At 32.1% G+C, this 25,401-nt stretch overlaps 4 protein-coding genes across 6 annotated transcripts; 2 read left to right on the top strand and 2 right to left on the bottom strand.

Moving 5' to 3' along the window:
• LOC109353726 (isocitrate lyase 2) lies at positions 3,463 to 6,850 on the top strand. 2 transcript variants are annotated; one of them, XM_019596087.1, is made up of 3 exons: positions 3,463 to 3,614; positions 4,720 to 6,322; positions 6,537 to 6,850. In XM_019596087.1, the coding sequence occupies exons 2-3, from the start codon at positions 4,723 to 4,725 to the stop codon at positions 6,629 to 6,631; spliced, it is 1,695 nt and encodes a 564-aa protein (XP_019451632.1). In that variant the 5' UTR covers positions 3,463 to 3,614; positions 4,720 to 4,722; the 3' UTR covers positions 6,632 to 6,850. The 2 variants fall into 2 exon arrangements, with proteins under 2 accessions (XP_019451632.1, XP_019451631.1); XM_019596086.1 differs by lacking the exon at positions 3,463 to 3,614 and adding an exon at positions 3,625 to 3,791.
• On the top strand, positions 8,750 to 9,649 carry LOC109354083. The gene has a single exon (XM_019596441.1). The coding sequence runs from the start codon at positions 8,831 to 8,833 to the stop codon at positions 9,431 to 9,433; it is 603 nt and encodes a 200-aa protein (XP_019451986.1). The 5' UTR covers positions 8,750 to 8,830; the 3' UTR covers positions 9,434 to 9,649.
• LOC109353645 lies at positions 19,409 to 20,789 on the bottom strand. Of its 2 annotated transcripts, XM_019595984.1 has the most exons (4): positions 20,164 to 20,789; positions 20,051 to 20,063; positions 19,813 to 19,843; positions 19,409 to 19,710 (listed from the first exon to the last, which is right to left on the bottom strand). In XM_019595984.1, exons 1-4 carry the CDS (start codon positions 20,501 to 20,503, stop codon positions 19,552 to 19,554), a joined length of 543 nt encoding a protein of 180 aa, XP_019451529.1. In that variant the 5' UTR covers positions 20,504 to 20,789; the 3' UTR covers positions 19,409 to 19,551. The 2 variants fall into 2 exon arrangements, with proteins under 2 accessions (XP_019451529.1, XP_019451528.1); XM_019595983.1 differs by lacking the exons at positions 19,813 to 19,843; positions 20,051 to 20,063 and having other exon boundaries at positions 20,174 to 20,774.
• LOC109353407 (RING-box protein 1a) lies at positions 23,266 to 25,140 on the bottom strand. Its single transcript, XM_019595667.1, has 5 exons — positions 24,952 to 25,140; positions 24,797 to 24,847; positions 24,510 to 24,569; positions 23,615 to 23,686; positions 23,266 to 23,515 (listed from the first exon to the last, which is right to left on the bottom strand). The coding sequence occupies exons 1-5, from the start codon at positions 25,079 to 25,081 to the stop codon at positions 23,478 to 23,480; spliced, it is 351 nt and encodes a 116-aa protein (XP_019451212.1). The 5' UTR covers positions 25,082 to 25,140; the 3' UTR covers positions 23,266 to 23,477.

Raw genomic sequence — 25,401 nt, forward strand, 5'->3', positions numbered from 1 at the left:
AAGGCTAAAAACTCATTCACAAGTTCCTTTAACAAGCTAAACATTGTTGAATAATAGAAAAAGTACGTTATTTTATTATGGAAAGATGAATAGTTGTTTTTCAACAACTGTGCTAATCTTTCTCCTCACTCCCCTTTAGATATAATAACTCCATTCAATATATTCCTTTTGCTACAAATGATTTGGTTTTTTCATAAGATGAAAACCAGTTGGCAACTATTTAAAAATGTCAAAGCAGTGCTTCCATATTTCATAATAATATATAATTCATATTCATGTCGAATCTTGTATTCCAATACAATTTCTTTCTCTTTTCGTTGTGCAACCAGAGAAGAAGTACATTCTGGAATCAATCAATTCTTATGGCTTCATATAATCTGACCCCATTCCCCATTGTGGCCGAATGTCACCTTAGCTGCCTCGTCTTTGAAAGTGCCAACATCGTTCTCTTATGTTGGGCTTGTGAATTGGGTATTGGAGGAGGAAAAATATGAAATGTATCCGTGAAATGACTCTAAAGTTTTTCATTTCTCTCCAAAACCTAAATCACAAACAAACTCTATTCATTCATTGCAAGTGCCTTTCTCTTACTCCACTAGTATATCTTAGAGTTATTAGATAGTAAGAGAAAAATACTTAGAATGGGGTGGTGGGTGGCTGCCATGGTGGATGTCAGCCACTTCCAGAAGTGACCTGGCCAGGGCGGTGGTAAGGTATAGATTATTTTTTGTGCTTTACACAAATTGGAGCTAAGGACTGTGAGAACTGGTTTCCATCAACAGCAGGGAATGAGAGCTTGGGTGAATTGCTCCAGGATGCTACAGTTTCTTGATAAAATTTAATTTTTTACATTCGATACAAAAATATAACAGTTAGTTTATTAGTTAATATCAGATTTTGTTTTATATAACATAATTGAACTCTTTGTTTCAACTATCTTATTTTCATGAACAGTAATGTTATAAGTGCAAAACTACCCACACTAAAGCTTGGATTTTTATTTATAAGCATACACAATGTTTCTGCTAAGAAAGATTCAATTTGTAATATACAGTCTTTTCAATGCAAATGTAGTTTTATTGAAAATCAGAATCTTGTTGGTAAAACAGGATGACAAAGAATTGCATGATTAAATCTTTTATCATGTTATCTAAATACTGTCTTGAAGTGCAGCTTTCAGTCATATACTAATTAATAATGCATAAAAATATTCAACACACAAATTAATGATGTAGGCCAAGTTTTATTCTCTTACTCACTTTTCTACGATTCATAGATCATTTGCATTTGTTCAATGAATAGGCATAAGAAGAAAGACAACACCAATTGGTTTTTTAGTTTCTAAAAGGAAATTTCTAAATGTTTTGCCTATTGAGGAGTTGGGAAAACATTTATGCATTCTGTGTCAGGTCCAACCATTGTATACTCTGTACTACTTCCATTGCAATAAGATGACAATATTCCAGTTTGTGGAAATACATACAGGCTGAGAGGCTAAACTACTTAGTCTGGCCTCAGATGCATTACTTTGGCTGTTGCAAAATTCTCCAAAATATTGGTATAGACATAGTCCTACTGATACAACTTAGCTGAAGTCTCTAAGAAATAAGCTAGTCATCAAACAAACAAAATAAATCTCTCCAATAAAACAGCACGAAACATGGCTAGTTTGCGGGAACACATCTTCTATCCCAAAGTATATACCATTCCACATACCTCTTGTTTCTTTCTGGTTACAAAATATAATGTTAAATATATATTTAATTCATGTTTAACTTTTTTAGCCAATGAAAGAACAAAAGGTACATAGAGTTGTAGAAATTTTGGGACAAAAGATGTGACTCGCTAATTAGCTTACGTGGAATGTGGAAGCCATCCTATCAAATAGAAGAAGATAGCAGAAGTAAGTGGTCCTGAAGTCCATATGCCCTATCCTCATTCCAATTAAGTAGTAATTCACCTGGAGGAATAGGAATGGGAGGGGAAATAATATTTCATGTATAGATAGGAATAATAAAATATGTTATCACTTTAAGGGTAAGGGTATCAAATTGTCTATCATAGGGGATATGGGTAGGAGTTCAAATTTCACAAGAAATGTGAGAAATATGACTATATCGAAATGCTAAAAAATATCATCTATGGTGCATCCTTCTTTCATAACCATCAATTCAGGACCACCATTTGATATTTGATCATATATTCATTGTAATAATAATTGTACAATATAATCCTAGCCTCCCTTATCTTGTTACTCAATCATTTACTTAGTGTTGCGAATTCCAATAAGAAAAATTTGTGGGTCATATTTATCATCCACTACACGATCAACTTGTTCCTTTCAACATTAGTCCCATGCTTCCGTTTATCACTTTTACAATCAGCAAACTACACTCCAAATTTCAAGACTTTTAGGAATGAATTCACATGACATAATATAGCATTATGGCTGGGTTTTGGACAATATAATACTCTTTATAAACGTGTAAGCAACTGAATTCTGTAGCAGCTTGTAAAAGAAAAAGAAATGATAAGCCACACAATAAGTATTATTCATTTTTATTGATGGAAACGTTGATACCCGTGTAACTGGTGGGTTTGCATAGAATCTCACAATTGTTATGATTTCAATACCAAAGTGTTATTCATTTTAGTGCAGTGCACATATAAAAACATTCACTTTGTTCTTCTCAGTTAGTACTTATTAATGTAACTAAATTGTGTAAAGCTTAAACCAAAGAGAAAAAAATGGATTATTTACTTTTAGATTAAATGGAGGTCCAATTTTTAAAGGTTGATGGAAATGATTAAGAAATTAATTTGTTGTTCGATCTATCTATCCGACCCAATTAAGGTTCGATTGTTGTTTATCTATGCTGTATAGTAAGATTGGAATGAAAACAGTGAGGATATGACTGCCAACTTCAACTGGCTGGTCAAGTAGTCTTCTTATCTAATTCAAGCTTTAGCTTTGGAATTCAATTTCCAAATTCTTGTAATTGTGCATAGGTTTTCCAATCTATCTCGTAACTCAACTTGGATCCTCTTTGCAGCGTACTTATTATACAACTCTCAGAAGCAAAAAAAAGTTGACCAATTATGCTCAAACGACCAATCGTGTGTCCAATTAATAAAACCACTTGTCCCTAACCAAGTTAAAGCTAGTATCCTCAGCAACAAAGCATATAGAGAGAAAACGAGGTAACCCAAGAATAGTAAATTTCCCTGATTTATCAACTTAAGAAAAGTTCAGATATAACCTCCAACTAATACTACAAGAGAATAAAACTAGGCTGAAAATGTTCTTCAAGACAACTAGGCTGAAAATGTTCTTCAAGACATGATGGTATTAAGGATAATGATAATAATAATAATAAATAGAAATAAAAATATAACCACTTACCTTTTGCTTTGTAGTATATTAGTGACAAACATACTGAATGATATGACAACAGGGTGACACACAAAGGAACGTTGAAGAAGTGGCGCTTCCATACTTGCATGCAAATGTAGCTTTCGACTACCATTTTTCTCCCTCTAAACAATAAAGGATATTTAATCAGATTGGTTAAAAAAAATTGATTTTTGTTTGTTTCTCTTATCCATAGTTTCATGTAAGTTACTATTCTTACAAGGGCACCATTGTCTAATTTGATTGCCCCCCTCTCTTATATAAATAGAGGTGCTTGAAGGAACCTTTATATGAACTTCTCATACTTGTTTTACTAAGTAACATTTACAAAAAGAAAAGAATTCTGACCATGGCTGCATCATTTTTATTGCCATCATCCGTAAGTTCAATATCCTGCACTCTTCCTTTCATTTCTGCTAAGTTCTTGCTTGATTCACTTGTCTCAATATTGTTTTATATAGTTAAGTTCAGTGCAAATTTATTGAATTTGTTCTTTGAGTATTAATGGCAAGTTCAGGAACATTTGCATGATGCATGTTTTGTAAGTTTAATCGTTTTAGCTCCAATTTTTGTTTTTGATTTTTGCATGTTACAATGTTCTACCCCTCCACACATACAATTTCCCCTCTAGTCATCAATTAAGTTCTTGTTTTATAGTTCTGATCCTCACACAAACGTACAAGTTAAATTTGTCAGCAATGCTATTTGACTGAAAACCAGGTTCATAAGAATGTACAATGCTGATTCTTTTTAGGAATCTAAATTAAAATTCACTGTGTCATGCAGTATAGTTTGTCATTAGTTACTACAATAAGCCAAGAATCAGAGGCACTGTCTTCTCCTTGTTATTACTAAAACAAATTTTTAAGATTAATATTATTCAGAATCTAACAGTTGAAACTTAAAATTACAAATTTATTGTACTACACAAACCTCTTCAATTTGATTTATTTTATTTATGATTTGTGTTTTCCTTTTCTACCTAGCAGTTAGAAAGTATAAATTGCAATTAAACCTTTTTTATAAGATTGATCTCCCATTCTGTGATTTCTGTCCCCAAGAGACCACATTGGTCATAGAAAGTGGAAACTTTGTTCAAACATGTGAATGAGATTATGCCAAATCAGCATATTAGTACACTATCTCAGCCATCCTATGTATACATGTAGTAATGTACTAGCAATGAAAAATTGGATGATTGTAAGCTGCATGATGCTTTCATGCTTTGTTTAAATGAAAGTGTATGTGACATATAAATCATAATGGTTTTGTTTCTTGGTAAATGCTAAGTCCTGTTATATGAACAGGCAATGGAGGAAGAAGCCATGTTTGAAGCTGAAGTGGCAGAGGTGCAAGCATGGTGGAACTCCGAGAGGTTCAAGCTAACCCAAAGACCATACTCAGCTAGAGACGTGGTGTCCCTTCGTGGCAACCTGAGACAAACCTACGGCTCAAATGAGATGGCTAAGAAGCTATGGAGAACTCTCAAGACCCACCAGGCCAATGGCACAGCCTCAAGGACATTCGGTGCGCTTGACCCTGTTCAGGTCACACAAATGGCTAAGCACCTGGACACAATTTATGTCTCTGGGTGGCAGTGCTCATCCACTCACACCACCACCAATGAACCCGGTCCGGACCTCGCTGATTACCCTTATGACACTGTCCCTAACAAGGTTGAACACCTTTTCTTTGCTCAGCAATACCATGATAGGAAACAAAGAGAGGAGAGAATGAGAATGACCCGGGAAGAGAGGGCAAAAACCCCTTACATTGATTACTTGAGGCCTATCATAGCCGATGCTGACACTGGCTTTGGTGGCACCACAGCAACTGTTAAGCTTTGTAAGCTCTTCGTGGAGCGTGGCGCGGCCGGTATCCACATTGAGGACCAGTCTTCCGTGACCAAAAAATGTGGCCACATGGCAGGGAAAGTGCTTGTTGCAATAAGTGAACACATCAACAGGCTTGTGGCTGCAAGGTTGCAATTTGATGTCATGGGTGTGGAAACTGTTTTGGTGGCCAGAACAGATGCTGAAGCTGCAACTCTCATTCAGTCTAATATTGACACAAGGGATCATCAATTTATCTTGGGTGTGACCAACCCAAGCCTCAAGGGGAAGAGTTTAGCAACTCTCATGGCACAAGGCTTGGCTGCAGGAAAGAGCGGCGCCGAGCTTCAGGCCTTGGAGGACCAATGGCTATCAATGGCACAATTGAAGACTTTCTCAGAAGCAGTAGTGGATGCAATTAAGAGCCACAACATTAATGAGGAAGAGAAAAGGAGGAAGTTGAATGAGTGGATGATTTGTTCAAGTTATGAAAAGTGTCTTTCCAATGACCAAGTGAAAGAGATTGCTGAAAGGTTTGGGGTAAGAAACCTTTTCTGGGATTGGGACTTGCCTAGAACTAGAGAAGGGTTTTATAGGTTCAAAGGGTCAGTGCTAGCTTCAATTGTTAGAGGGTGGGCTTTTGCTCCACATGCTGATCTTATATGGATGGAAACTGCAAGTCCTAATGTAGTTGAGTGCACACAATTCGCTGAGGGGGTTAAATCAAAGTACCCGGAGATTATGCTCGGATACAATCTTTCTCCATCATTCAACTGGGATGCTTCTGGCATGAATGATGAGCAAATGAGAGACTTCATTCCTAGGATTGCAAGGTTGGGGTATGTGTGGCAGTTCATAACAGTGGGTGGTCTACACTGTAATGCACTTATCACTTCAACATTTGCAAGTGATTTTGCAAATAGGGGAATGCTGGCTTATGTGGAAAGGATTCAGAGAGAGGAAAGGAACAATGGTGTTGACACACTTGCTCACCAGAAATGGGCTGGTGCTAACTACTATGACAGGTACCTCAAAACTGTCCAGGGTGGTGTTGCATCAACTGCTGCAATGGGAAAAGGCAAGTCACAGTGACCAAAAATACCATCTTTTTTCTATATAAATTGTTCCTCTAATCACTTTTTTATTATCAAACCACTTTTTACACTTAAGTACTAACCATATATCATCGATTCTATGTGGGAGAATATCATCATCATTTATTTATGTAAGTTTTAGGAAAAAGATTTGAAGGTTGTGACAAGTTTTCTCTCCTATTCTATGTTTTTTCACAGGAGTAACTGAAGAGCAATTTAAAGAAACATGGACTAGGCCAGGAACTGTAGGCATTGGTGGAGGCAGTGTGGTGGTTGCTAAGGCCAGAATGTAGAAGAGCTATTTTTGCTAAGGCAGGAGCTTGGGAAATTAATCAATTCCTATATTGGATTTACAATAAATAAATGTTGTCTGTGGTATTTGAATACTTCATGAAGTCATTGTTCTGGTATTTTTTGGTTGCACATTTTCTTTTGTTTCTTACATACTCTTGAGCTTGGCAAGGGGAACAAATGAAGTTTCTTATGTGGTTTGTAATGTGGTTTACTCCTTATATTTGAAATAATAATGTTAAACATATTTACTCTGTGCACTTCTCTTTTACATAAACTTCCTCTTAGAGTCCAACAAATGTACATGTATTATTTGGAATGTTATGAGTAGGCATAATATCTTTAATGCAACCGGAAGGAAAATGAGTATCTGATGTATGTATAGGTACATGAATACATGATCATAAATTTGAACACAGATAAACCAATTACTGATATCAGAAAACAAAGAATTTGATAGTTCCTGCATATCTGAGTATCTCAATCGGTCAAGCACCGGTCAACTCATAGGGCCATAGCCCATCACTGGACGAATAAGATCTGGCCTACATGGCTGTTGATCACGTCTGGATGGCCGGCCTAACCGAGGGAAAGGCGAACGACACTAACAAGACATGACTTAGTCAACACTTGCAAAACCACAAACCCATGTTACATGACTGATGTACCACCTAAATAGCGCAAATACTGTTATAGAGTTGATCACGAACATACTTTCTATACACTATAGCCTACCCAAGCCATGTAGCGAGGACAAACCTAATATACAACTACAACATTATGGACAGATGACAAAACAAACCATCATGGATAAAACATTGTGTAAACATAACACGATTGCTTGTCATGATTAAAACATCCTAAGGAAGTTTACTCTTACACTCTTGTATTCATATATTTTCACTATTGTCTTCTCTCTATCTATCTTCACTTATACCTAGCAAAATTATTCATAATCTACAATTCAACTAAATCCAAAAAAAAAAATTCATCTATTAGGTTAATAGTTTAAAATGAATACAACTAACTAAATTGATAGTTTTAACAATAGATGAATCCAACTCATCTATTATATCCATTTGAATTTGATATTCAATCTATCAAAAAATAAAATTCACAACTCCTTTAATTTTCATTTTCCTTCATTGCCTCATTTATTTCTTACACGTGCTTTTTATTCTTACTTCGTTTTTATATTAAATTAAATTCTGGTATTGGTTTATATTAATTGTAGCATTTGCTGAGATGATAATAATATCAATATAAGACATATAAATGAGATTAATATTAAAAGATGCTCTTAAATACGTAACTTATATGAAACGTTAAACCTTAAAGGCTTAAACAACAATGCATGGTGCAGCTGTTGCAAAAAAATGATTGTTTAAGAAGTTTAAAAAACAATTTTTAAAAAGTGTTGTTAAAAAAATAAAAAATTTCATATATTTTGTTTAATATTGATTTTTTTAAAATGATGAATTTCTTTAAAAATGTTTTTAATTTCAATTCACAGAAAACAAATTGATTAATATTCATTCGTTCAAATTATTAAAATAGATTCATGAATATATTGAAATTGATCAATTAAATTTAAATAATAAATTAAATAATTTAAAATATCAATTAATAAATTTATATGGATGGATGGAATGAATACTTTCATCATTAGGATATAAATCCATTCAATTCATCCATGTTGCCACGCATAGATAGCATGAACCAAGAAGTATTCGTTTCAAATAAGTATTGTAGTGTCCAACTAAACAAGCATCTCGTCACTTGGTTAGCAATAACTAGGACATTAATTTTGTCTATTGGCTTGTTCTCTAGAAAGGAATCATGTGCCAAATTATTAGGCTACATCCGTCTTTTGATTTTGAGTTATACCAACTGAACAATGAAGAAAAAAAGATATATAAAGAGTTTAGTTTTTTATATTATTATATTACCTATCGTTCATTTTTAATTATTTGACTTTTTAAAAATATAATTCAAATGAAATTAAATGATACAATAATTATGCACTTTTACATTCTCAGTGACAGTACATAAATATTATAATACTCTTTAAATTTTTTGTTTTGAAAACTCACGCAACCTCACATATATGTATAGCATGTCCTCACAGGAAAACACAATCCAATACAGACTCAAATTCCATTACCTACATCTGCATCCATTTGTCCCAAAAATCAAAAGCAATGGGTATACAAAATTCTATTGGTCACTACCTAGAACCACAAACTGTGACTACTAAACAACGCCTCAAAATCTGCTTTGCTGTTTCAGCACTTTTCTTCATCATTGTTGCTACAGTTATTGTGACCTTAACCTTTACCACCTTTAAAATCAAAGACCCAGACGTTAGTCTTCGCCCTGTGGGCTTAGAAAATTTTCAATTTTTTACACCCAATTCAACTATTGAACCTCTGAGCATGTTGATCACAGTAGTGAACCCAAACTATGGCCGTTTCAAGTCCATAAATTCCATAGGTTATCTTAATTATCGTCACAATGTTATAGCCAAAGTTCCCTTTGAGAAGATAGTAATCCCTGCACATAGCAAGATTAATGTAAGCACCACTGCAGGTATTGTAACAAAAAAGTTAATGTCTGATCCTAAGTTTTGGACAGATATTGAAGTTGGGGCATTGAATTTGACAGCAAATGTGATACTACCGGGGAAAGTGAGTATGATCAAGATTTTCAAGTTAAAGGCCACTGTTACTATCTCATGTGGCATTTATTTAAACTTGAGTGCAGTGGATGCTGATTCTAGCTGCATAACCAAAATCAAGCTGTGATTAATGTTCCAAAGGAAGGATCTTGTAAGTCCTAGTACAAATACTATAACTAATTTGTATTAACATAAGTACAAAGTTTCCTTTCCTTACAAATTATTAGCCGTAGTTAGTTACTATTCATAATAAGTGAGTGAAAACAGTTACAGTTTTACAGATATTTAAGTTACTACTTGATATGTATCTTGTACTCATCAATCAATAACATATCTACTATTCATTCTTTCACTCCTATTATAATATAGAATGAGAGCCAACTTAAGTATTTATTAGGAATTCATATAAAGGATGATTTGCATGGGTAAGTTACATGCATGAAGTGAAGGTCTTCACTGCTTTGAAATAATCAAGCCATCTCTCTTAGGAACTATCCAAGGACTTTAATTTCCAACATGCAAAGGCCTGAATAGAATTCGGTATTTTAGAGGAAATGCTAGCATTTGCTGAATGTGGGAAGGTCTCTCTTGAAATAAACCAGAAGAAGGAAAAAAGATTGGGTTGAATATTGTGTTTCTTAAAAAATTTACTGATAAAAATTCATTGCATGTAAGAAATATGTGTTAGATTAATTTAATAATATGTTCTTGGAAGTTACTAATTTAAATCAAAGTACATAATACGATGATAATTGACAATTAATGGATCAAATTAGTGAAGGTGTGTTGGTTAACCTCCTCTCCTCTAATTTCATGGGTAATTTTCGTCATAATAAATGATTTATTTTCTTGAATAATTCATCATAATTCTTTCTTTAAATATGTTACTTAGGCATTAGAAAAGTGATGTTATTTATTTTGCTCTTGTATGAGTACAAATAGAAAGTGAGAATTAACAAATTAGTAGTTGAGTAAGGAATATGTATAGAAAAGGGTTCCTAACTATCAAAGGAATGTATAAAGGGGAAGGAGAGAGGTAAAAACAAAAACAACACAATAGAACAAAAACTAAAATGGAATTATATATTTTTCAATCTTTTATTTTATCATAGTATCAATGTTTTAATTAAAGAGTTTTTATAAACAATAAAATTATGGTAAAAGTTTAAAGTAACAATATCACCCAATAATTATCCTAGTTCACTTTTAATCAACATGAGGAATGTATTATCCTCAACTAGTAGTCAATATTTTTAAACATACTCAACAATCATACAAGTATTGTTTGTGCATGAATGCTGTTCAGGCTCAAAAATTTTAGTTTTTTCACCTATACTTTACAGGTTATAACTTTTAGAATAGAATAAATTGATTGGAACTAAATCAAAATTTCTATAACATGTCTCTCAAATCACTCACAAAATGTCCAAAACAAGTAGTGAATGAAAAAACAAGTTTAGAAAGACTCTTGGAGAATAGCTTAACAAATATTTCAAAATGATAGAAATGAAACATTAAGAGCTATGAATAGTTGGTGCGTCTGAGCAATAAATTTGAATGATTGCAAACATTGTTAGCTTCATAGCAGAATTCAAGCATCCTATTGGTACAGCATTATTAAAAGACATGGATTGATCAAAGACGGTCCTCCACCTTGAAAAAATTCGAACATTCTTGGAAACATTAAATGCATGAATTTGCCACATTGAAAATGCTTTTGTTTTTGGAAGTTGTAGGCGCCACATATCAAAAGTAGAAGACAAGATCCATGTGGATACTAGGACTATTTCCCTCCTCTAGGTGTATTACATGTGAAACAAAAACAAGAGCATTTTTATTCTTAGTGTATGTGTTTGTGGAATGTTTAAAAGTAGAAGACATGGACCATGCTTATGAGTATGTGGAATGTTTTAATATAACAAATTTTCCCATTAATAGCTGTCTTCTGCAACTCTTCAAGAAAAAAGTCCATCTTCTTCTACTCTTGAGATAATTATTATAAGACTCAAATGTTTTTTGAATTTGCTAGATACAAATTGATTTTTGTATCGCGGACAATTTGTTACACTAATTATGCATTATAAATTGTAATTCAATATTTTAATGATTAGAAAGTTGTTAAAATGTCATATCAAGATAATTCAGTACTCAACATTTTAGGCCTTGGTTACCGAGTGGGCTGGTTTGAGAGTTTAAGCTTGGATACAATAATGGTCTATCCATAACTTATTGGGCCATTACTATGGACCAATGGGATGGAACAAAAGCCTTCTCCACCCTGTCTTATATTTCATCACAAGTTACAGACATCAATATAATATGGAAAGATAAAAAAAAATATTCAAACCCAATATTTATTTTATGGATTTAATATGTATACACTAATAGTGAGATTATTTTTTACACTATCAGTAAATCATTTACCATTGATTTATTAATCATCATTGATTCTCAAACAAAAAAATACAAATCAATGGTGGATGATGTATTGACAGTGAAAAAATTAAACTGTCAGTACACATATTTTAAATTCATATTTTATATATTATAAATATATTATCATTTATTTTTAATTATTATTGAGTCATTAAAAAAGATAATACCAATGAATGATAATCGATATATTGACTTGTATAAATATTTATACTGGTAATACTTAGATTTAACAATGATATAAATATTAAAATATATTGGAGTGACGTCAAAGAACAGAAGTGCATTAGAAAGTGTTTAAGAAATTGTCGAAAAGGATGTAGTCCAAATCCCCATAAGATACGTGATTAGTGCTTAATGGATATTGTTCCAACTTCCCATTATATGCTTAAACTTTTTTATAGTTTATGCATAGGTTGTTGGTTGCCGGCCACTATGGATATTGACACTCAGAGAATGTTTGCAGACATATAATGTATAAAATATCATGTATAGTCTGTATAGAGATTAATGTTATTTACCTATATATAAAATTTACTTCAGGAAAAACACCTCTTTTTATAGATACCTGAGTCTCTGCCGATTTATATTATATTGTTTATTCTATACATTGCACGAGTAATTTGTCCTTAAGGGCATTTAATTTTGTCATCCATCTTTGGACGATAGCAACTTTATTATATGATATTTAAAAATACAAATTTACTATTTTTTAATAATGTGATCATTTAAATTTATTTGTTGAAGATAAAATAAATGATTTATCACAATAAAAATGAATTGTTCATTCAATGAACCTCTACAAAGGTTAAGATCACATATTTGTGTACCTATGGATTACTTATTAAATCATCAATATATATGTGAATTAACCTTCATAATAAAATATTTATGTTTTATATTTAATAATTGTAATATGTCATTTGATCAAGAATATACGGGACATTATTCCACAAATAATAAACTATAACGCACTCTTACTTTGTTATTTTGGAGAGAAATCACCTAAGGAGAAGAAACGAGCTTTATTATATTATTTGATTCGGTTTGATTTAATTAATTTGGTAGGTTGACACAAACTGTTTTATATGCCTAACCATTTATCATTTTATTTATCCTTTCACCTAGCGAAAAAAAACAAAGTATACAAATTTATATTATCCCTATATTACTTTTTATTCAACATTAATTTATTTTTTACTTTAAATCTCAACCGTTAGATTATTTAGTGTCTCACATGCCTATATAATTTTATTTTAAGAGAAAAAACTAACTAATCCACTTAAATACTATCTAATAGGTGTAAGACCAACTTGATATTCGTTTAAAACTTTACTATTATTTAGCTCGACAAATTGATTCATTAATAAAATGAGTCGAACTTAAGCTAAAAATTAAGATCGTTAAATAAACAAATTGAACTTGTAGCTTGATACAATTCGACTAGTTAGATTCATAAGTGGACCTGATATATATATATATATATATATATATATATATATAACTATTTTTATCTTTATTTTATCAAGACTCATATATTATTTTTTATATTTACTGTTATTATGTATAAAAAACAATGTTATATATATAAGTTTATGCAAAAAAAAATCATATCAAAGTCAAGTATAATTTTGAGTTGAACAAATTCTTATCAAACTGGATCAAACTAAACTCTAGTTTGATTCAATTTATTTCGTCTCACATTCGGCCCTGCTATCTAGGATATATTGCAAGCCGTGGGAGCACACCCTTGCTAAATTTTTAGACATTCTCAAACGGTGAGAAATTAATATTTAAGTAATAAATGGTAATTTTGATGACTAGTTTTAATTAATTGAAACTTAGCAAATTATGAATAAAACTATTTGCAATACTTTTTAAAAATACCACAGTTAAATCCAAAGATAAAAAAGATCACTTCAAAAAAAGAAGATAAAAATGACAAATTGTAGTGGGACACATATATTCTTAACTTTTGACGTGTAGTAACATTTTCCACATATCAAAGGTTGCAAATTGCATAAAATGAGATACAAATAAAGCTAGGCAACACAACGTGTCAATTAAACTTGCTTTTTCCATTCACGGGGCTAAAATGAGTAAGCTTTTATTGTTGTCACGGGAGACAAGAGAAACATGTTTTCTATACAAAGTCAATACAAAACACATCACCAATCGAATGGATTAGGTTTAAGAATCTAAGGGTGGCACATGGTGGTGGTTATTTAACTAATGGTCTTAATGTTTAATATAGTACTTACTTACGTGGGGAAGGTATATTTTGAAGAAAAAAAATGAATGTCTTTCTTTTTGCTTGTGTGGCCTATTGCTTCAGCCTTCAATACCTTATTGCTGGCTTTGCTTTCTTAGTGGTTCGACGGCCATGGACAGAAAAATCACAAGGACAGATTATAGCTTTCTGAAATTAGGAATTAAGTCTCTATGGTACGGAGGGTGACGAAAAGAGAGAGATTTGTAATTTTTAAAATAGTTTAATATAAAATCAATTCAGGTTTTACAATTTTAAAAATTTATTTCTGTCAAATTTCAATAGTTTTACCTAGTATTAGAGCCTCAAGTACGGATTTAAATTCTAAAATTAGTGGCATAGAATGATCACGATTAAAATTAATTTTTTTATATACCAGTCAGATTTTACAGTAATTACTAAATTATTATCATTTAATATGGTGATGTATAGGATTTGTGGACCTTAGGCGAAATCTAATTTAGGGCATAGTATAATATTGGTAATTAACTTTCATTTTATTCTTATAACATTACACTCTCAATATATAATATAGTTAATACATATTCAATCTATCTTTTAACATGGTCGATCTCCAATAACAATTAAGCAATTTTAATTTTAAAAAACATATTTTTATAATTTTTTAACTCATGTTTTTTTATCAAATTTTTATAACTAGATTCACACTTTCTAGTTGACATCTTTTAACATTACAAAGTAAACAAAAAACTACATTGAAAAATTAAGTTGGAATATATAAATACAAGTTACAAAATGATAAAACCTGATATAGTAGAAATAAAGACAATTCAACTTCAACAAATCATCAAATTTCAACACCATTAGTAACTACTTCACCACTTTAAATTCACATCCATTCTTCAAATGGATGGACTACTCAACAAATAACTGTGATTTGATGAAAGGGGAAGAAAAATTAGTTATTAGAAAAATTTCAACACCATTAGTAACTACTTCACCACTTTAAATTCCAGACCCATGAATATACTGAGTGTGTTATTCATTAAGCTTAACTACTCCCTGTATTATTTTATTCCCCTTCCAGGGGAGCCTTCCGTGACTTGAACTCGTGACCTCATGGATAAATAGTCATTATATCACTGAGTCGTTACACTAGCTTAATGGTAACGACTCAATGATATAGTTACTATTTATCCCTGAGGTCACGAGTTTGAATCGTAGAAGGCTCCCCTGGGAGAGGAATAAAATACTGAAAGAGGTATTTAAGCTTAATAAGTGACACACTCAGTATATTAATGAGTTTGAGAAATCCCATGTCAGAAATGGGGTGTTACAACTCTCACAAATTTCAAGTTGAAATCTAAAATATTTAAAAAAATTATCAAGTGGTATAATCCAGTATCTATGAACTATAAAGTTAAAGGCCTTAATACTTAATTGTTTAAGGGGCCTTAGTCCTGTATAAGATATAGAAAATGATGCCATAAAAATATAAATTTGAATAGTTAACAAAATATCTTTTATAATCTTATATTTTTTAATTAAATGTTATGAATTATAAATGATTTTTTAGGTTTTAGGCGGTCTCCTTCATTGCATAAGGGAAGTAACGACCCTATCATCTAATCAAGTAATATTATTATGATGGGCATGCATATTAGAGAACAATCTAAAAAAAACTACATATTTCCATTGTTCAGTTGGTGCATAAACTTTTTTACACAATTAACTAATTATTTGTGACTTTTGATATCATATTTTCAGGGTTAAAGTTTTTCTTAATAATATAATGATTATAATCAGGACGCATAATTAAATAATAGTGTAAAAAAACTTAAAACTAAATCACAGAATAATGTTGTGCAAGCTTTCCATTCTCTTTTGTTTTCGTTCCATCTCAATGTTTTACGTTACAACCACTAAAAACAGCTTTATACTATTATTGCAATATATGTTTATAGATATATGCAACATGCAACCTCTCTAATTTTACCCTAATCAATATATATATATGATGCTAGAATAAGATGGAATTGATGATTAATCGCCAAGATTCCAAGACTAGTACTAGGCTTAAGTCTTAACAGATGGATTATTGTAGGACGTGTCTATCCTAAAAGGTGAAGTTAATTCTCTATTGTCCGTTTAGGCTTTGAATTAGACCTTTGATCTACCACTCTATAACACAAATCACATCATTAGTGGTTGTTAACTATTTGATTGGTTACCTAACGTGTGATGTTAACTAAATTTTCGTCAAGTGGATCAGGCTATTGTCTTTTCAAACTACTGGGAAGTTATAACCAAATTAAGAGGCTCATATAATTATTATTTGACGTAATGCATTTGAGTTTTCTTTAGCTTTATCAATTATTAGTCTAATCTCCAACCATCTTTATGCGTAAAACTTTGATCTGGCTATGACATTCCATTATATGGAGATCATTGTCAACAGTTTTGTAGTATACTCTCTTTGATTGGGACTGGCGTATTAACACAAGGCACACATGGACCAATAGCACTTGCCATTTGAAATATCGACCTTCAACTTTTAATGATGTTGAATAATTGGGTTTAGGAATTTAGAGTATGTTTAGCATAATTCACTGATAAAATAATTCAATACTAATAACTTAGTTAGAAACTTATAAATTAATGGGAGACTTATATAGTTAATTAGAAGTTAAAAATTAGAGTTGATTTAATCGAAATTGTTTGCTATGATTAACTAGTTGATAGTTTATAAGTACATAGTTGCCTAGAATAGTTTACCAAGCAGAGTTTATTCATTACTTAATGAAATAAGTACATTTGTAAAACACCAACACCAAAAACTTATTTTCATTAAACAGTATAGTTGACTAACATACGAATACATTGATGATGTTATGAAACATTTACTTAAGGCACTAATGGAATAAGACTCACGTCTAGAACTTAAAAAGAAAAAGAGTGAGGATCATATGTATGCTTATGAACTTTGCATAAACTTTTTTTCCTATACACCAATGTTGCCCGGACCATGAAGTGAGGAACTAGTAACAAAGTATTTTCTATACACACAGCAAAAATCGAACTCTTTTTTATGTTTCAGATTAAGATCCTAAAAAAAGGTTTGGGACGTTTAACATAAAATAACTCATTAATGTTAAAATTACTTGATCCTTTGTTCTTCTCCAACCCAAAAAATCGTCAACACACTTAACCATCTCATGCATGTACGCAAAGGTTAACTAGAAATTAGAATACAAAAATTTAATCTTAGCTAGTAGAAGAATAATGGAATTGAAGGTGCAACATAGTCCTGGTGATGTTTTGTGAATAAATGTTTTATATATAATACTTGTGCAATCTTATTTAGATGCTTTAGCACATGGAAGGGTATTTTGTTGTAGCCGTTTCTAAGAATTCTTTATTAGATGAACCGCAAGCAAGCGGTAGGAGACGAATTAATTAATAATAATATGTATACCTATCAATCTACTCTTTTCCTTTTTAATTAATAAAAAAGAATTTGATATTATATTCCATGAATTAAAGTCTAAATTAAACATTTTCGAGGGTACAAAGAAACTTGTATACATTGTTTGTGGTTCTATTGTGGATTTTAAACCTGTTTGAATAAGATACGAGTAATACTTAACACAAGCATATTATATTAGTCATAAGATATTCGTAGAATAATATTATACCCAAATGTTTATTATCGGCGTGACAATGAAGATATGTTAGAGATCAGTGTTCACGGGATTTAGACACCAAATGGGAACAATATGGAATAGGCATAAATGTATAGATTGTTAATACATTACCGTGTTGCTTTATATTCAAGATACATATTTTTATAAGGCATCAGTTAATTTATATCATAAACAGACACATAATCAGCTCAATTAATTATCTAGCGAGACATGATTTACAAGTAAACACAACCTCCACGCTTCATATTTTTCTTCGTCTTTTACAAGGAAAAAATACACGGCATACCAATCTTTTAGACCTCACGTGTTATCATCAACCAAGAAAAAAAATATATTTAGCGCATATTAAATTGGAAAAGTTAAAAGATTTTATTTACTAAAAATTAAATTATTATTATAAATATAGTAATATAAAATTTTGAGAGAGAAAATTATGAAGCTTTCAGGCAAAGGTTTTATTGGTCATATGAGTTCTTTTTTTTCGGCAGTGGTGTGAAGATTTTTTCTCATAAAATTAATGATAGTGATACAACAACTTGCACATATACATATTTCCCCTTATGAAAATTGTTGTATCTCTAGTTTTTTAAGTTCTTTCCTAATTCTTTAATCTCTCATAAAGATTAGTATTGATCCCTAACGAATCTTATAGCGTGCTAAGAGCGTAAGCAGATAATTTTTTGAAAAATAAAATGTACTTGTTATTCAATAACTCACAAAATTGTTGCATTGATGTTGTTTGAGAATTAGAATAAAGCAAGCACTAAAATTATTATTTCCTATAAAATGATGGACAATATTAAACTTGACCTGAAGGCTGATGATAAGAAATTAAGAAGTCTGAAATGATAAAATTGTATTGAAAAATATAATTTTTTTTATTTTAAAAACCTTTAAACTTAACATTTACCATATCCTAATTCTTTATTCTCAACCCTTAGGATTAAGGATAACATAACCCTGAAATATTTTAGGTTTAGCTTTTTTCCACATAAAAACAACTAAACGCCCAACATTTTGTTGGATGCTTAATTTCTTATTAGTTTTGGAATGTGATTAGCTTTTTCTTTCCATTCTAATTCTAAAATATCCGTTTGCAATAGGTCAGAAACGATTAATTTTTTGAGTTCCGAGTTATGACCAGATATTTAAGTAAGGACTCTTCTTAATTATATTTTTTTAGAGAAAATTGTTATTTTAGTTCCTTAAGTTAATTGTGTCTCTCTTTGATCCTTTTCATTTTCTAATGTTTTAAGTTTTAACTCAACATCCACAGTGGTAATAGCTAGCATTAGTGGTTAATCCAAAATAAGTACCATCTTAAAATCTATGGTTATTTCACTGTGATTAATTAAAATTCAAATAATCGAAGTCCCTTATTGCTAATCCAATTCTAATGGTTAAGCCTTTTGAGTTTTAACCCACCTGGATCACTTCCTGTACTATACCATTCTTTTGTCCAAATTTACCTATGTCCATAGCAGCATGAACAGCGTTGTTTTGTGTCCATATTAATTCACATTTATGTTAATGTCATCCACATGTTTTCTGAACATTATCTTCATAATCTTATACATTATTTCTTTATTCTTTTCTAGTGTATAATGAGCTATCGATGTAATTATTAATTAATACCAAATTCACAGAAAAAATATAATAAAAAGAACATCAAATTAACTGAGATACGCTCATACGCTACCTCCATTTGATGAATAAATTATAATGGACTTATCAATATGTTAATAACAATTTAGTATTAATACAGATATCAAAGTCAATTACACTGTATACAGTTCCATTCCATATATACCACATAGAAGAACACAGAAAAGGAGGGACCAGAAGAGAGAGTGGTTTTTATATAGACAAGAGTATGATTCATCCAAAATAATTAACCAACATGGACATAGGAACCAGGCACAGACCCCTTTTCTTCAAGTCCGTGCAGTCATTTTTCTCTCCATTTAAGTTTACCTGATCATTCTCATCATCTGTCTGCAATTCTGAATAATTCTCTGATGATGCGAATCCCTTAACCTAAATTAAACAATCATGAACCATATAGAACTTGGTTAGTATTTATTTACTGCCAAATTTATTTCTTCTCTTCAGATGAAAAGCAATATAATACATGTTCACCATAGAACCATGGAGATGATCATCAATCTTCCTTGAAACCATTTCATTTGGATTCAAATCAATAATAGTACTGTGAAAAGTTGGGAAAACAAAAAAAAGGCATTAATGGTGAATGAAGAAGGGGTGACACGGTACACAAGACTGAAGGGTGACCGCGAGATAAATGCTTCTTAATCCCACAAATGGAGAAGTTGTTTTAAGTATTTGAACTCGTGACCTCGAGGTCGGACGAAGGAACCCAACAACCTTACCTTTTAGGCAAGGCTTAACATCTTATGATAAAAGATGAAGGGAAGAAGAAAATTAAAATTATATAAGGTCAAGAAATTAAGTAAAGTTGGTTTTTTATACATATGTATACCTTGGGGCTATTGACAGGAGAGCTAGCAGTGTCCTCCAAAGGGTCATCCTCTGATATCTGTTTGGCTCTTGCTTTCTTGAAATTTAGTTTCTTTAGTAGATTTGGTGCACTACTACCATTACCATGATTCTGATGAGAGAATTTCCATGCAGCACAAGAAGCAGCATCTGAGACCAAAGAAGAGCCACCCAAACTGGAACAATAACTAGGCTCTATCCCTTTTGACAAATCTTCAAAGTAAGATGTCCATCCACTTTCTTCAGGACAATTACTCACAAGGCTTTTGTTTGCTGATGATAAAGCTTTGCCACCAGATGAATTATGATCCATTAATTACTCTAACAAGAAGAGCAGCAACATAATAATGATATTGGAGTCTTTTTAAGTCTTTGTTTGGCTAGATGTTGAGAAAACCTTAGGTAGAGGGATTTACAACCGAGTTATGAATGAGTGAAGAAGGAGAAAAAAGGGGAAGCCCATAATATAGAATCTCAGGGTGGGCCACAGTGTGTTGTGGAAGTTGTAACAGTTGAAATATTGCAACTGAAAACCAAGGCTTAAAGCTAGAGAGAGAAATGGAACTTAGAACGTGCATAGAAAAGAAAAAAACTTAGTATAGACTTGGTGTGGGGGTAGGGTTGACCGTAGTGGTTTAGAAGGGGTTCTTAAGTCATTTTCATTACCAATATCATTTTTATGTACTATTAAAGACATTTTTTCACATTTTTTTGACAAAGGTAAAGAACTAATCTCATTCAGAGTTCGTGGTTGTTCTTCCCAATAAATATTGCTCCCAAGAATTAAACTTCCAACCTTGAGATCCAATAAGATCTAAACCACTAAACCAACTTCTTATCATTTACCGATATCACTTTTACATCCGCCTTCCTAATATTAGTAAACTTTTTTTAGAAATCAAAATCATATTTCTAGATATATTCAATTATTTATATTTCCCCTCATTTCATCTTATCATTAAAAAAGGAAAATAATAACACTATATGACCATTGGTGTCTTTTATTATAGTGTCACTTGGAAAGATAAAATATTTATTGTGCAACAACTCTTGATACTTCCTTCTTGAAGCAAAAAAGAAAGGAAATAATAAAAATGCATAAATTATGGATCATTTTTTCTTTCTGATGTATATTTGTTGTAAATTAACTATGGCTCCCATCAAATACAACTAGGCCGAATACGAAAGTGATGTTAAACGTTTGACTATTTCAGCAAAACTCTGCCTAGACTAGTCCATCAGGAACGGATTCAATTTAAAGATAATATATTTTTTTAAGAAAAAGATGTATACATTGATCATATAAAAGTTTTTTATACTGTTGTATTATTTACCATTCATATCTAATTATTATTGATTGTCTAAAATATAATACAAATAAAGGTAGATTATACACTAAGTGCATATAAATTTTTACAGTTTATAGATATTACGCTCAAATTTTTTTCTTGCATAAGAACAGTGATGTGCCTTTACTAATTTTTTTTTTATAGGAACTTTGCCTGTAAGTTAGGTTCATAGGAAATCTTGAGAGAAATATAAGTTGCCTCTGTCATGCGAGGATCAAAACTTTGATGCTCTTAAAATTTGTGTTCTCTTATGTTGGCTTTAGCCATTAACTATTAACTCTACTTTTGTTGCTCGTGGTCATTCACTTTCATTTCACTCTACACTCTCTTTTTTAAGACAAAATGAGGTGTTCGTTTACTTTTTTTGGTTGTGAAATTAATACTTGCTCTACCATCAAATTGGTCCCGAATTATGGGGTGATAATAATGATGGAATCGTCAACTTTTCTATGAATTATGGAATATGATAGTATATCATTTTTACATTACGCTCTTTATATAATTTCACTCCCTCCTAGAAATTCTAATTGGTTTGAGCATCAAAGTTTTTTGTAACTTCAAACCCCAGTGGCAAACATCACTCTACACATGACAATAGTTTTCATATATATTACTAAAATATTTATTGTTGCTAGTTTTCAGTGGCGAATATTCACTCAAAGATGAGGACGTCCAAAATATATAATAAAAATTGTAAATAACTTTCAAATTGTCATCAACAACCGCTATCTTTACGTCATGAGTCAGACGCAATGAGGCGTGAGCCAGAGACAAAGAAAGCCGTGACTTAATTTGGAAAATAGGGTTTAAATCTAAAACCCAAAACAATATCGTTTTGGGTTGTTAATAATGTTAATACCTCGCCCTCTTCCCCTATTGATAGCATGACTACTCTTTATAAAATTTGGACTCGAGCACCTTAGAAACCCGAATTATGTGTCGTAATCTCACGCATAATTTCTTTTAGCTTGCAATCTCATGATTCTCACGTGTTGTAATTAGATTTGCATTTCGTAATTTCGTTCTTCATATTGATCTATTTGAAACTCGAACCGATGCGTGAAATAAAAGGGTAATAAGTAAACTAAGTAGACAAAAAAAAGTTTAAATAGGTAAGCTGCAACCATTTTGTCAATATTCGACCATGTAACAAAGGGGGGAAAGGCATCTTTGCATTATATATAACACAATGCAAGTCTACCATTACTAATGACCTCATAATGACCACATATCACAACATGCTTGAGCAGCAGACAGTTCACTCAGTAATGACCTCACGATGGCCACACAATTTAAAGGACATCTATTGGCCACAATTATGTGGCAGTGCATTTTAATTGGTCAGTTTAAATGCTCAACAACAATTTTAGACATATCTTCTTGACCAATCAAAATACTTTATACAAGTTCATGACAAATCTTGTATGACAACATAGACCTCCATATTTACATCTCACTAACCATTTGATAAGGAGCAAAATTTTGATTTGGCTTACTAGCTGGCTACAAGGGAGGGTTGGTCAATAAATATAAACTAAGTACAGCCACAGGAGGTAACCTACCCAATAAAAAGCGTATGGAATATAGCATGCAATGACAGTGCAAATATGTAAAGTGAAATCTAAAATTGATTAAAAAAGGGTTTTCGTCAATTGGGGGCAATATGCTGGAAATCGGAAAATGCACAGAAGGAAGGATGGCCAGCACAAACAGCTTGAAAACATGGCAAACACACAGCGAAAGGGTAGCAGATGATAACATTAAAATAAAACTTTACATGCTCCGGTCCGTGTATACCAAATTCCATTAGCCAATGGCTTTCATGAAGATAATAAATCCAGTAGACAAGCACAAGAAAATAACACAGACAGAGCTGTAAATATTCGAAAGATAGGATAGGCAATCCAAATGTCCATGGAACTCAACCACATCAAGCTTCTAGTGACCATATTTCTGAAACTCCCACTCGCTGTTATCTGTACCAACACAGAAAACATAGGGTTAGTAAGAAGCGCTTCGTAATCCATGAGATGGCAATGGAAACGAAAATATTAAAAGGAATTAGGCCGAAATACCTAGAGGACAAACTTGACGGGTCTTCAGCCATCGACTAATGCAATGGAAGTGGAAAGCATGGTTACAAACCCCTGTATAAGATGTAAGACAGCAAGCAACACTGAGTAATCTATCAGATCCTAAGCAGAATATTTTTACCCATGACATGTCTCCTAAATCCCCACTGTTGAAAAAATGTATCCCAAAATCCTGGCAGTTCAAAAATGTACCCTAACCTGAAATAACATAACATCTTTACTCACGAAAATGTGATCTAGCTGTACCAAAATCTTTGTGGAACCAAAAATAAACTAGCAGTAAGGAAATTACAGAAGCATCTTGGATAACATAGGATAAAAACAAAGAAATATTGACAAACACAAAGCAGCTTTACATCCAGGGCTAAAAGTGAATCACAACTTTTATCTCACTTAAGCACAAGGAAAGCTAATTGCAGCCACCAGCCCAACAACCATCATGTGAGCACAAAAAGTGTCGTGAAGGGTTCGTGCAGATCTGATTTTTCTGTGAATTTTAAAACCACATTTTTGAGGCACTAGCTTTGACATAATTAACTATTATTTTCAGTACCACCAACTATCATATGCTATTAGTGGAGGAAGGAGGCATGGTTAATTTGATGAATATTCATGATGTGCCCACTTTGGAGCATCAATTTGTGTACAATTTGATCATCTTTATAAATAACCCAAGTAACATGCATACCTTCCTTGCCCCTCAGGTGGAAACACTGAAATAAGTTTATCAACATAAAATTTACGTTTTACAATATTCCTATATTAGACATAGCTTAAAGCCTAACATTGCAGATAAAAGCAAACTATTCTAAATGGTATTTCACATGAAATCACAGACTAAATTTAAAAAACAGGACAAGAATAGTTTGGAACATACCCCAAGCCACGGTGCATTCCTCACTAGTGGCGCTAGCCTGGTTGGCTTGGCATTCAATGCCTAAAATCAGTCACCGAAATTTCGAAGGCAAATTAGTACAAATCAAGGTTAAAACTATTAGCATAATAAATTGCCTACTTACACTCTTCACTGGTGGATCAAAACTTAAAATAAAAAATTATGACTAGATAACAAATACAGAACATGTAGTGCCAACAAAAAACCTTCAAATAGAATAATAGGTCATAGTCATTGATCGTAAATTGAATTGAAAATAACATGCTTACAGAGATCCATGATATGGTTACGGCAGATAGCACAGTTGTCAACAACGATGTCTGAAAATTAGAACAAAAATTTCAAAATAAATAAATTAAATCAAATCGAAAACGCGAGAATCGTAAAGAATAGGGTTTAGGGGATGAGAGAGAAAGAAACGAACCCCAAGCCCAGAGAGCGACGGCGTTCCACTTCTTGATCTCGAAGCGCTTGGGCTTTTTGGAAGAAGGACCAGCACTGCTTGAAGGCTCGCCGGCGGGAATCATAGCCACATCGGAATCGAGAGTCGCCATGTTTTCTTCTTCTTTCTTTCTCGCACCTGTGACTAGATTTTGGAATGTCAAAAGTAAATTATGTATGAAGAGTTCTACTTTTAGGATTCCTTTTCATTGGGTTGGGTTCCAATAGGCAATGAAATGGGCCTTATTTTCAGTATTAGCCAGGACCCAAATTTATAATTTTTTATATAAAAAACGAAACTATTTAACTAAAATAATAAAAACTGGTGCACCTTTTAAATTTATTATGGAACTAATGCACTTTTTCAAATTTGGGAACCTGATTACCGAGTTTGTTATTTTTTTTCTTAAATCAAACAAGACTCGACAATCAT

The sequence above is a fragment of the Lupinus angustifolius genome, chromosome LG08 (genome assembly GCF_001865875.1).
Source record: "Lupinus angustifolius cultivar Tanjil chromosome LG08, LupAngTanjil_v1.0, whole genome shotgun sequence".
Lineage (NCBI taxonomy): Eukaryota > Viridiplantae > Streptophyta > Magnoliopsida > Fabales > Fabaceae > Lupinus > Lupinus angustifolius.